Raw genomic sequence first — 13,274 nt, 5'->3', positions numbered from 1 at the left:
AAGCAACTTTCAGTGATCATGTCAGTGCCATTGTTTTGTCTCAAGATGCACACCAGTAATGTTTTTTTCTAAGGCAAGTACTATATAAAAGCTCCTTAAATGCCCTAATTGAACTAAAGCCTAATTATGGCTTAATCTAAACCCTGTCTGTGAAACCGGGCCTCAAAATGTCTTTTGAATCAATTTCTTCAATAATATTATCAACGTAAATGTACCTAAGTTATGTACTGAAACACTGTAAGTGAATGTATCTATCATTTCAGTGTTGCTAAGCGAAATACTTGGTATTATATACATAAAAAATATTGTTATTATTTTATAAAGAGTGGATACTTACGGTATTATATTTTATCAAGTTCGCGGGACTTTTACTTTGAAGTCTCGTTTATCATGGAAAATCCCACACGTCATCTCGCTTCACATCGTCGTTGTTAGCGGCGGCGGTACGGAAAGACAGATAGCGGCAGTGCTTCCTGAAAGTCCAAACAAAACATGCGTTATTGCTGTTTTCTTTAGGTTTTGAACAAACAAACTGTTTGAAATTAGTCGGAAAATACCCATTCATTTCAATAACAAGAATATGGAGCATTCGGTGCCCAAAAAGTAAGTGAAATGGCCAGCTCGGCTAACCAGTTATCAACCAAGCTAATATTTACAGGCCTCATCCCACCAACCAAACTGAAACTTTAGATCAGTGAACGAACTAGAATAGATTTTGTGGTTGATATCTTGATGTTTGTTGTTATATCTAAAAAAATGAACGCTTGAACGTATTCTGACCTAACTTACAGTTGTTATGTTAATTGGTATATCTAAGTTTGTGTTACATTATAACTGCGAGTGTCTGAACCCATGACGTTAAATGCATTACATAAAGTACGATTGTCTTGTTCATGACAGTAAGCTGAAGAAACTCAGTGAAGACAGTCTTACCAAGCAGCCAGAGGAAGTATTTGATGTCCTTGAAAAACTTGGAGAAGGGTGTGTACCACTCCTATACTTAAGTGATATTGAATACATTTTATATGAAATATTCACATAATGAATTCTTTTTGGTTCAGATCATATGGCAGTGTTTTTAAAGCCATTCACAAGGAATCAGGCCAGGTGGTGGCCATTAAACAGGTTCCTGTCGAATCAGACCTACAGGAAATCATCAAAGAGATCTCCATAATGCAGCAATGTGACAGGTAAAGCAGCTCATGAATTAATAATAATACAGCATTTTATTAATATATTGTTATTGGGCTTAAGTAATTCCCAATTTCTCTATCCTTGTATTTTAACAGTCCTTATGTGGTGAAGTACTATGGCAGCTATTTCAAGAACACCGATCTGTGGATTGTGATGGAGTACTGCGGCGCTGGATCGGTGTCTGATATCATCAGACTGCGCAACAAAACGGTAAAATATGAAAATATTAGAACTATAAATACACTATACAGATTCATCCCATGCTTAATAACACTGGGGTTTTTTTTCTCATGACAAGCTCACCGAGGATGAAATCGCCACCGTCCTCAAATCCACCTTGAAAGGTCTGGAATATCTCCATTTCATGAGGAAAATCCACAGGGACATCAAAGCTGGGAATATTCTTCTCAACACAGAAGGCCATGCCAAACTAGCTGATTTTGGAGTGGCTGGACAACTTACCGTGAGTATTAAACCTATCTGCTTTAATGTAGAAAAATTGCATAAATTATTTGTTAAAAGTTTGGACATTACTGATTATTTATTATATTTAGAATAATAGTAAAGTCATTGAAAATATAAAAGAACCAGCGCTTTTCTTGTTTGTTTGTCTGTTTGTATGTTGATGTATTTGCTTTATTGGTCCAGTTTCTCTCTAAATTAGTTCCTGTAAAGATTACATACCAGACTTTACCATTTCTACTGTAACATGGTCCCATATTAGCAGAAAATTAAGATTAAATGTATTTAATAAAAATGTAATTCAGTTTAAATTCAGATTTAGTAGTTTTAGCTCCTTCAAAAAAGCCAAATCATCCTTAAAAAATAGTTGGTTTTGAAAAAAAGAAATTTACATAAAACAAAAATATGACAACTATTTATGTTTGACTAAATAACTAATTTAAAGCATTTAAGGATAAGCATTCAGATCAAACGTTTTTCTCTCATCTATGTTCTTCTAATATATTTTTCGGTCAAGTTTGTCCAAACTGGTGGTGTATCATCTTACATGAATTAATGTAATCATGTCTATTTATACTGACCACAATAGGACACAATGGCAAAGAGGAACACAGTTATCGGGACACCCTTCTGGATGGCACCAGAGGTGATCCAGGAGATCGGATACAACTGTGTGGCTGATATCTGGTCTCTCGGCATCACGTCCATAGAAATGGCTGAAGGAAAGCCTCCTTATGCAGACATTCATCCAATGAGAGTGAGTGGAACACACTGAGAAGTCTTTGACTTGAAATTTTGACGAGAAACTGGATGGTGACTCTTGTTCTTTTGTGTCATCAGGCTATTTTTATGATTCCCACTAACCCTCCACCCACGTTCCGCAAGCCAGAGCTGTGGAGTGACGAATTCACAGATTTTGTGAAGAAATGTCTGGTGAAGAACCCGGAGCAGAGAGCGACGGCCACTCAACTGCTGCAGGTGTGGGAAGAGCCTTGTATTGCTAACTAATAATTCCTGTTTATGATTCTTAAAGTTACTAATTCACTCTCTATTTGAGTTTGGGGGGTTTTCATGAAGTAGTGTTTATAAACATCTAATATACTTTGTATTTTGTCTGTTTGGCAGCATCCCTTTATAACCAATGCTAAGCCAGTGATCCTCCTGCGGGACCTGATCACAGAGGCCATGGAGATGAAGATCAAGAGACAGCAGGAGCAGCAGAGAGAGCTGGAGGAGGATGATGAGAACTCTGTGAGTTGCATATCAGTTGTTCAGTTTACGATTAGCTCAGCATTTTAGCTGATGTCATATGTGACTGCATTCTACAGGAGGAGGAAGTGGATTCCAACACCATGATGAAGTCGAGTTCGGAGAGCGACGGCACCATGCGGGCCACGGGCACCATGAGCGACGGCGTTCAGACCATGATCGCGCACGATGGCACCATGCTGGAGTCTGACCTGGGCACCATGGTCATCAACAGCGATGATGACGAAGAAGAGGAAGATCTCGGCTCGATGAGGAGTGAGCCTTTATGTCTTTATCTTTTAATTAACATTTTTGTGGCTCTCTGAGAAATGTATAATCTGATGTTTTATCCTCTAAATAGGAAATCCTACATCTCAGCAAATTCAGCGTCCATCCTTCATGGACTACTTCGACAAGCAGGACTCAAATAAAGCTCAAGAGGGTTATAACCACAACCAGCAGGACCCGTGTTTAATTTCCAAGACCGCTTTCCCTGATAATTGGAAAGTGCCGCAAGATGGAGATTTTGATTTTGTAAGTGCTTTGATGGGTTAGTTTTGTGTTAGAGCTGCATGATTAATTGATAAAGTTCGCAATCTCAGTTCAAACACCTTGCAATCTTATTTCTAAATGACAACGATACGGCTATGTCTATTAAAAACCTTTGACAAGTACGATCGCGGCAGAACATTCAAATCTGTGTTGGCGTTGCCACTGACCCAGAGAGAGCAGTTAACATGTATAGGTATGAAACTTACAGTAGCGATCAAAATAGAATAAATCACTTTTCAAAATTAACTTGATGCTTTAAATATTGTATCATTACATCATAACACCTCTAGGTGGTAACAAGTGACTGTTAAAATTAACAATTAACATTTTGTCAGAACCTCTAGTAAACGACGTTATTTAGTTTAGTTGTCTATTCTGATTTGTGATCTCTATTTTCAACAAAAATGAAAAAAACTAGTGATCCTCAATTTATCCAGAATCGTGGAGCTCTATTTGTGTGCATGAAGCTGATTAAACTGAATTAGTTTTTCTGTCTGTGTAGCTGAAAAACCTTGATTTTGAGGAGCTCCAGATGCGTCTCACTGCTCTGGACCCCATGATGGAGCGAGAGATTGAAGAACTGCGGCAGCGCTACACGGCTAAAAGGCAACCCATTCTCGACGCCATGGATGCGAAGAAACGCCGACAGCAGAACTTCTAACCGACTTCACTGATGCTGAAGCTTCAAAGCTGGCTGGCCAGATCTTATGTTCCCTCCTGTGTTCAATCTTTGTACTGATGCATCTTATTCTAAACTCCTGCTGTTTCTGCATTTGAAGAAGGTCCTAGTGGATGTATAAAACAAAACATTAAGATATAATACTCAATCAAGAAATCATTTTTTTTGTTCTTTAGAATTCAAAGGTCACATGTTCAAATATTATGAGTTCATCCTAAATAGAGAAGATTGAGTCTCACCCTCACAATATTACTCTTTTTATTCTCTAATTTCCAAAAACTATTTCAGCCATCTCTACATTTGTGATTAATACTTTCCTAATACTGTAAATGAAGCCAAGGCAAAAATAACTGTGATAATGTAACGTTTTGTGGCTGAATTCATAAGAAATGCTGGTTGAACTGCTGCAAAGTCATTTTTAGGTGTGAATGGATTATTAAACCAAAGACAATCAAAAGCAGACAATGCCTTAGAGTGCTTGTTAACCCTCTTTTTGAAGTTTGCATCACCAAGCTTTTGGTTAATATTCATGGGACCATGTTACAGTAGGGATCTTTTTCCTGGAATTAATTTAGAGAGAAACGGGACCATTACTGCAGCTATGCTTCCCATTCCATCAAATTTCCTCTTCAGCACAAAGTAAGGTTTGAAACATCTGTCCACAGCTTTGTAAATATGCATGGCTTATTTATGCTGAATGTCACTTTCTCAGTTTCTGAATGTCACTATGTTTTCTTCACTGCCACTGGCTCTTTGATAAAGTGTGGCAAATGTTTGTGTGAGGAAGTGAGAACTACTTTTCCTGTGCCCCATTTTAAAGTTCTTGCTTTATCTCAGGGGTTGCTCGCCTTTGAAACTCTGTCTTCTGGTCTTTTTCAAAGATTTCGATGCAGTGATTTTGTGTTTCTCATTATGGGAATGGTACCATCATTACTTGGCCTATTGAGTCTCCCCATACCTACCATAAGCAATACGGCAACTCAAGGACAGTAATGTAACAATGCCAGTAATGTGAATGGCCTAAAATGTTGCTGAATCTTTTAAGAGAAGGATTAATAGTTTTTAAATGACTCTTAACAATGTTTATTCCCTGATTGTGGACTGACAATGTCTATGAATCTGAGCTGGTTTGAAGTATATTCAGCTAATAATTTTTTTTCTTTCTTTAAAAGATAGTTAGGGATGTTACCAATCCCTTACATTTCCATCAGTTTGTTTTATACTCTGACATTTACATAGGCACGTCTTTACTGAACACTCTAATTTATTTTGCATTATTCATATTGTATGTTATTTTTTGCACCCTGCATAGTTTTTTTGAATAAAGGTCTGTTACTTGTCTCATTCATTTACATGTGGACTTCTTTAACAATATATTTTAGCTATTAAATATACAGCGAAACCTGGACACAAAAGGGAAATTAAAATTGTGATTGTTTCTAGAAAGTTAATAACAAATGTAGTCAAGTAAAATCTATTTGTAATTTTTTCTTAGCTTTAACATTTGATCAGATTCGGAAATTGTTCTTTTTGAAGCAAATGTCTATGTATCTATTAAATTATTAAGTTTGCTTGTGCAGTAGTTCAAAACAACTTAACAGTTTGAAGTTAAAAAAGCATAATAATTTGATTTTAACAATGAGCACTAAAAATTCCAAGTAATTAAACGAATTTAATTCGGGCATTAAAACTATCCACTCCACTGCCTTTCGGGAAGATGAATTTATCCACTGGTTATACGAATTACCGTAATCACTCTATTACACAGACTCTGATTTAACATGAACTTCTTCAAAGTGCTAACATCTATATTAATTTAGCCTATGCATAAATATCCGAACCAGATTGTTTTAACGTGTATATTCTGTCTTCCAATTATTTCCTTTAAATCTTGAATAATTATAAATGTAAATGAATAGAATAGGCTACAACTAAACTAAAGCCTCTATATGTGGGTTGTTACGGTAGGAATCGCTGACGCCTACTGGAAGTGACTCTACAAACCTGCTTGCTTTACACTCATTCATCAGCTCAACTGGAAGTTAACTTGTGATCTTGTGGTCTCTCAGTGCTCAAATATGTCTGCGGTTATTAGGAAGATCATTCACACTGCAACAGCTCCTGCCGCGATCGGGCCCTACAGGTGAGCAGTCAGATGGTTATGTTCCTCAATAATAAACGCACACGTGACGTGCTCTAGCATATGGATGGATAAGTGTGTTTTACCCATAGACTGTAAAAAAGTTTTACCTAAAGCAGCGGCAGTTATGCATTAACAGTCTGTCTAGTAGACTCTAGACTAGAGCAACACAAGGCCTGACATAAGTTGCAGTGCAATATTTGTTCGGGGCGTGTCTTTAGACAGCGCACTCTGCAACTTTGTGCTTTAGATTTTTGTGCGAATTTTCATATACTGTTGAGACGAAGATGTCTTCTGTTCAAAGAAAATTCCCATATACAGCTAAAGCCCCTGTTAGACAGGGCATACAGGTAAGATTCTTGTCCACCAACTTTAATGTTAGAACACATTTAGATTCCAAACTTTTTTAAATTGTATAATTGGAATTGTATTATGCATGCATTATAATATGATTTTGGAAGTGCTCCATACTACAACTGTTTTAACATTTTTAACACGGGGGCTTTAACCCCCAATATAAAAAAGTTTCTCTGTAGCACTAAATTTTTGTGACTTTAATTCAATATTTGTAAAATAAAAAATGGACAGGTTTTCAGATTTTGTTTTAATAAAAAAATATTTTGCATATAATAACTTGAATGTCATTACAATGGGGGTGTTTGCGTTTCGACCAATAGACAGTAAGAGGAGGTGTCAAGTTCATTGATTTGACCAGAGGTCAACCTGGTATTTTTCTTAAGAGTTTGCCATTTCTGGCACATTTTATTATGTTATGTACCGATCTGGAATAATTTTTGTTAAAAAGAAGTCTTGCCAAGGCTGCACTTATTTTATCAAAAATACAGTAAAAACAGTAATATTGTTTTCTGTTTTCATTTATTTTAATTTTCTATTTTAATATATTGTAAATATATATTATAAATGCATGATCACAGAAATCATTCTAATATGCTGATTTGGTGCTAAATTATTAATAATGGTTCTTTTAATGTTGAAAACTGCTTAATATTTTTAGTTGAAACCGTGATAAAAATCTTTTTCCAGGATTCTTTGATGAATAAAAAGTTCAAAAGAAGTTCACTGTCACTTGTTCAATTTAATGCATCCTTGCTGAGTAAAAGTATTACTTGTTTTTTTTATCTTACTTACCCCAAGATTTTGAATAGTTTACACAAAAATATTATGCAGCACAACTGTTTTCAACATTGGTAATAATAAGAAATCTTTCCTGAGAACCAAATCAGCATATTAAAATGATGTCTGAAGGATCATGTGACACTGAAGACTGGTGTAATGATGCTGAAAATTCAGCACATGAATAAATTCAATTTTAAATTATATTAAAATAGAAATCAGTTATTTTAAAATGTTATAATATTTGTTTTACTGTATATTTGCTCAAATAAATGCAGCATTGGTGAGCAGAAGAGACTTCTATCGAAAACATAAAAAAATCGTATTTATTCCAAACTTCTGACAATATTTCACTTTATGATCAGCTGACACATCATTCAAACCAGCACGAATCAAGAGATTTGATGTGTGCGGTGACCAACGATCTTCAGTTTCCATGCAGTTGTGCAAACCACACACTTCATTAACTTCATTATATAACTTTATGAACTAGTCTTGTATTAGACACATATTAACTTGGACTGTGATCTGAAGCTGAACTTATATGTGATCTTGGTGTTCTACAATACTACAGTGTGATATCTTATCTATCTATATCATATCCAGTATCCAGATTATAATTAATAATATCCAAACTGTTAAAATAAGATCTACCTTAACAAGGCAAGTAAACTTGATTGGTTATTACTGCAGTGTACTGGTTATACCAGCAGAAGGCAGACGAGGTCTGAGAGAGAGATTAATGAGAGTAAACATCCCTTTTCCTTCACTGTTAATTCACATTTTAAATGATGTTGCTTCTATATTCAGCCAGGCTGTTTTGGTGGACCGCACAATGTACATCTCAGGACAACTGGGAATGGACGTAGCATCAGGACAGTTGGTGGCAGGAGGAGTGCAGGCTCAGGCCAAACAGGTGACAAAACACAGCACCCATAGATCGTTTTTACATTTAGATGAACATAGTTTGGAATAAATGAATCATTCACAATAACACGTATTAGAACTTAAGTAAATAAGAGTCCATTTTGATTTCATGCTGACTTTAATACACAAAGTAACATGTTTTATTACACAAAGTAGTAATTTTCAGTAAAATGGGACACATAAGTGCATGTTTCAGTGATTTTTCCTTACAACTTTTTAGGCACTCATTAACATGGGGGAGATTCTGAAAGCTGCTGGATGTGGATATGAAAATGGTACGTCATCGAGCATCACCTACATGTCAGTTCTTTCATGCAAGTTTTCAGGCATTTTAAAGTCAGCTTTTTTCTGTGTTTTTTTTTTTTTTTTTTGCAGTTGTCAAGGCCACAGTATTGTTGGCAGACATTAATGACTTCAATAACGTCAATGATGTTTACAAGCAGTGTGAGTATGAATGAGAGTCACAATGGCATAATTCACCACAGAGAGTCCCTAAACATACAACCACAAGTTTCCCTTAGTTTTAGTGGTCTTGGTAATTATAGAAAACCTCTTGGGAATGATATTAATGTATGTGTTAATTCTAAAAGTGTAGCAAAAAAATGACTATCAGTGTGTCCTTAAAGTCTTAAAATATCTTAAATCCCTTAAAGGCACAATATGTAATTTGTTTGCTTTAAAAATAGCAAAAATCACTATATCTATGTTATATATATTTTTTTAGTTGTGTACTTACATTATCCCGACTGTTTCCAACAACTTTCAAACCAGGAGAAATTTGTAATTTAATTCGAAGACACGGCACGTTTCTTTATTTCCGTTTTGTCGCCGTCAATGGCGTCATATCCGTGTTGTCCCTGGTTTCCGCTCGTATTGCCATAGCAACCAGAGCTCTCTGATAGTAACCAAGGCGACAGAGTAGTTCGCAATGTCTATCTGCACGCTGTTGTTGTTTCGTTCAAACATTATGGACCATGGCAAGCAGACTTTGGATAAAACAGGAGAACTAAAACGAGAATCAATATCAGCGCGGTGTTTTCAAGATGCCTAGAGCTCCCATAGACAGTATATAAACGAGAGCTCCACGTCCGAGACTTCGACCGCTCCTACATGTACTTTATTAAACAGGTGAGCACATTTACATAAAACTAATCAATGTTATATAGTTCAACAATGATAAAATGTTAGAATATGATCTGTATGTTATTCTAATGTTGATCTAGCTTACTGCTAGTCTCATACAGACAAACTAACACATACATTTCAACACATTTAAATGCAGTTTAGTGTGATAGTGTAACGTTAGACCAATTGAAACAGCGCTGCGTTACCTCACAAGTTTAATTTGTCTAATAAACTGACCTGTGAGTAGTAATTCTGCACTTGCGTGTAGTTCGGTAGAATGAAATGTCCATATTCCTTTTATATCCGCGGGACTCGCGTCGCGTCTGCTTCATATCACAGTCATGATAAAAACATCATTGTATTTACTCATCCTTAAACATTATTAGATTGGTCGGCTTGACGTTGACGACAAGATCCATAATTCTTAGCAAATGTTGCGTCATCAAACTACGCCTTTGTTATTGTAAGAGGCTAGCGACCCCTAGCGGCGAAAAAAATTACATACTGTACGTTTAATGTAAAAATAACAGGGTTTCTGTGGGTCTTAAAAGGTCTTACTTCGCCCATACAGAAATGAAGGCCTTAAAAATGTTTTAAATCAGAGACAAAAGACATAAAAGGCTAGTTTACCCAAAAATGAAAATTATCCCATAATTTACTCAGCATCAAGCCATCCCTTGTGTATATGACTTTCATCTTTCAGCCAAACACAATCAGAGTTATATTAAAAAATATCCTGGCTCTTCCAAGCTTTATAATGGGAGTGAAGAGAGCCTCTTTTTTAATTAAGCTCCAAAAAGCGCATCCGTCCATCATAAAAGCAATCCATACGGCTCCAGGGGGTTAATAAAGGCCTTCTGAAGCGATTCAATTAAAATTAAAAAGTAATGGTTATCTGTTGTAAGTTGTATTGTCAAACTTCTGAAGTGTTGCTAATACCACTCATTGTGTTTCTCCCTAAACATTTACATTTACAGAACATATTGACATATTGTTTTCCCATTCATTTATCCCTGAAATTTTCTTTATTTGGTCTTAAAATAGTCTTAAATTGACCTGATAAAAGGCCTTAATCAGCATTAAAATGTCTTAAATCCACTATTTAAAAGTCTTAAAACTGCAACCACCAAACTAACACACCAGTAAAGACTTCGGTTTCATTATCACTCTTTGTTCTTTGAAATCGTAAAGCCGGTCTAATGCATAAAAGTAAATTAAATATATTACTATTTGTATCCCCATATAAAAATGTATGTGTATTATTATTATTATTATATATGAAGAGTTCATCTGAAGTGCCATCTGAAATTTTCTTCTAGAATGATCATTTTTATCAAGCTCGTTTATTTAAGTTCAGTAATTTCACTTAAATGGCAATTAATAGGTAATTTTCATTGCCATTTAAGTGAAATTACTGAACTTAAATATACAAGCTTAATAAAAATGATCATTCTAGAAGAAAATTTCAGATGGCACTTAGAGGCTTTTGCATCTGAACTCTTCATATTTTCAGTCCAATATTTATATTACATAATAGATTTTCTCTTTAATTCTTCTTAATGCACAGAAATGTCCATTGTTCATTTGTACTGTATATCTCTTTTGAGAGGGTGATTTTGTTTGTTCGCATAAAGCCGATGGAAATTATGGTTTTGTAAAGGTCTTGAAAATGGTATTAAAAAGCATTATATTGGAAGTGTTGATACCTGAAACCTGCAGATACTCTGGGTGTCATATGTTATGAAATTAAAACCAAGCATGACTTTTGTCAACGTACCTTCCCTAAAAAACCTTCACTTCCCATCCTGCTTTCTGGCGGTATGGATTAAACAAGTTATTGATTATTCAGATGTTACACAATGATGTGTCTGTGCAGCCCTGGGTATTTCCTCTTTAATACAATGCTGATGGGTAATCCTATCCTGTCTGCGTGTAAAGAGATACAGTGCAATTCTGTGAAACGAAAGCCTCCTCTCTACGAGGACAACCCATCATCCCTGCCTCCTACCTCACAGAACTTTCCATGATGTGACATGCAAACCTAGAGTGAACAAATACTCAGATTCATGTAACTTATGATGCAATGAATAATACATATAAACACAGGGATAAAAGCCTGTTCACACCTAGAATGATAACTATAGCGATGAGCATCCACACCAGCGGACGATATCGTTCTGTTTATTATAAGCGCGTTCTCCAGTTTTGTCGTCTGACACTTTAAAATGCGTGAGCTCTTTAAAGCAGGATGGATTCTGATTGGCTGTGAATCTTTTTGTCATTCATCAGCTGGGGAAAAAAATCACTGAAAGTGATTCTAGTGATCCATTTTTGTAGTTGTGGTGTGAACTCTGCTGTTCTTTTACATTTAAAATTTTTACATTTTTCATGTCACAAGAACTGCAGTAATCAACCATGTAAGATGAAGATGCTTATAGATAGGGTATAGCTTATAGACAACAAGGTGTCAAATTTAACCTTACTGGTGGTTTTGTTCAGCTTTGTCATCAGTAAAGAACCTAGAGTTTCCCATTGTCTGACTTTCTTTTTTCATTTCTCTTAGTTTTCAAGAGCCATTTCCCAGCTAGAGCTGCCTATCAAGTAGCCGCGCTGCCCAGAGTAAGTATTAAGCGCAGGTTAGTAAGTGGTGTTTGCTTAGGCAACCAGCTAACTACACACTACCATTCAAAGGTTTGGGCTCAGTAAGATTTTTTTAAAGAGAAATTAATAAGTTTCTTGAGCAGCAAATCAGCATATTAGAATGATTTCTGAAGGATCATGTGACACTGAACACTGTAAATTCAGCTTTGCCATATAAATTACATTAATGAAAACAATAATTTTAAACTGTAATAATATTTCACATTTTTGATTAAATAAATGCAGCCTTGGTGAGTACAAAAGGCTTCTTTCAAATACATTTGGGGGGGAAAAAAAAGACCGTTCTCCAAACTTTTGAACAGTAATTGTAAATATTATATTATGGCATGTAACCCATCCAACACTGTTTGAGCTATGGATATGAATGATACCTCAAATCATATGACTTCTAGAGGAGAGGTGCACTATTCCTTTTTTAAGTTATCAACTTAAGATAAAAAGGGAGAAAATCCCATAAATTTGCATTGAAGGAGGGACCTGCGACATATATTATGGTAGAAACCAGAATATCATTAAGACTTAGTGAACTCTTTTTACTTGAGCCAGTAAGCAACCACATAGCAACACCCTGGCAACCACCCTTGCATTGTTTCAGTGACTTTTGCATGGCCACCACTCAAATTTTCTTCTGAAAATGTACAAATCTAGTTGATTATAATATATTAAGATACAAATATTGCAATAGAATATATTATTTGTATTCATACCTCATTTTAATTTGACTTTGTTTTACAGGGGGGGCTTGTTGAGATTGAGGCAGTCGCTGTGTTGGGACCCATCACAGACGCCTCCTGACTATATGACCCCAGCATGCATCACAAATTGTAAATATAGTTTTATGGAGACTGCATCCAAGATTACAAAATACAAAGGAAATCTCCAATAAAAGCATTCCTTTTCATGGGCAATATCTTCTGTTGCCTTCTTGCTAATATTCTCATGATATTGAAATTTTAGTATTACTTTGTAAATTTACTATTGATCTTTCATCATTAAATTCACTTAATCTATAATAACAACCATTCAAAACCCAGTTCAAGTTAAACTTTATTTTTAAACTCCTACAAATCTGTCATTATCACACCACAAAAACTACATTTCCTCCATTTGCAAAGTTCTGTTCAATCTGTCGTGTTTGTTGCAGGAAAACAT

The 13,274-nt window shown here is 35.5% G+C and overlaps 2 protein-coding genes across 4 annotated transcripts; both read left to right on the top strand.

Moving 5' to 3' along the window:
• Positions 1-375: 375 nt before the first annotated feature.
• On the top strand, positions 376-5,486 carry stk3 (serine/threonine kinase 3). The gene is made up of 11 exons (XM_079879033.1): positions 376-603; positions 901-981; positions 1,062-1,190; positions 1,290-1,404; positions 1,493-1,657; positions 2,246-2,413; positions 2,497-2,634; positions 2,782-2,907; positions 2,985-3,180; positions 3,266-3,438; positions 3,959-5,486. The coding sequence occupies exons 1-11, from the start codon at positions 581-583 to the stop codon at positions 4,115-4,117; spliced, it is 1,473 nt and encodes a 490-aa protein (XP_079735159.1). The 5' UTR covers positions 376-580; the 3' UTR covers positions 4,118-5,486.
• Positions 5,487-6,108: 622 nt separating this feature from the next.
• On the top strand, positions 6,109-13,168 carry rida (reactive intermediate imine deaminase A). Of its 3 annotated transcripts, none has more exons than XM_079878565.1 (6): positions 6,109-6,278; positions 8,220-8,325; positions 8,557-8,611; positions 8,712-8,780; positions 12,025-12,080; positions 12,858-13,168. In XM_079878565.1, the coding sequence occupies exons 1-6, from the start codon at positions 6,214-6,216 to the stop codon at positions 12,915-12,917; spliced, it is 411 nt and encodes a 136-aa protein (XP_079734691.1). In that variant the 5' UTR covers positions 6,109-6,213; the 3' UTR covers positions 12,918-13,168. The 3 variants fall into 3 exon arrangements, with proteins under 3 accessions (XP_079734691.1, XP_079734692.1, XP_079734693.1); XM_079878567.1 differs by lacking the exon at positions 6,109-6,278 and adding an exon at positions 6,507-6,625 and having other exon boundaries at positions 8,224-8,325; XM_079878566.1 differs by lacking the exon at positions 8,712-8,780 and having other exon boundaries at positions 6,112-6,278.
• The last annotated feature ends 106 nt before the right edge of the window (positions 13,169-13,274 follow it).

This window comes from Squalius cephalus (assembly GCF_949319135.1).
Source record: "Squalius cephalus genome assembly, chromosome: 8".
NCBI classification, from domain to species: Eukaryota; Metazoa; Chordata; class Actinopteri; order Cypriniformes; family Leuciscidae; genus Squalius; species Squalius cephalus.
Note: the sequence above shows the minus strand (reverse complement) of the source record. Positions and strands in the feature narration are given on the sequence as shown.

What these genes read in the sequence shown, in the direction of transcription:
- stk3 (XM_079879033.1), top strand. Translation starts at nt 581, where the DNA reads ATGGAGCATTCGGTGCCCAAAAA. An exon ending in CAGACATTCATCCAATGAGA is followed by an intron (nt 2,414 to 2,496) that starts GTGAGTGGAACA and finishes TTGTGTCATCAG; the next exon opens with GCTATTTTTATGATTCCCAC. An exon ending in CGGCCACTCAACTGCTGCAG is followed by an intron (nt 2,635 to 2,781) that starts GTGTGGGAAGAG and finishes TCTGTTTGGCAG; the next exon opens with CATCCCTTTATAACCAATGC.
- rida (XM_079878565.1), top strand. Translation starts at nt 6,214, where the DNA reads ATGTCTGCGGTTATTAGGAAGATCATTCACACTGCAACAGCTCCTGCC. An exon ending in TGGATGTGGATATGAAAATG is followed by an intron (nt 8,612 to 8,711) that starts GTACGTCATCGA and finishes TTTTTTTTGCAG; the next exon opens with TTGTCAAGGCCACAGTATTG. An exon ending in AAGTAGCCGCGCTGCCCAGA is followed by an intron (nt 12,081 to 12,857) that starts GTAAGTATTAAG and finishes TTTGTTTTACAG; the next exon opens with GGGGGGCTTGTTGAGATTGA.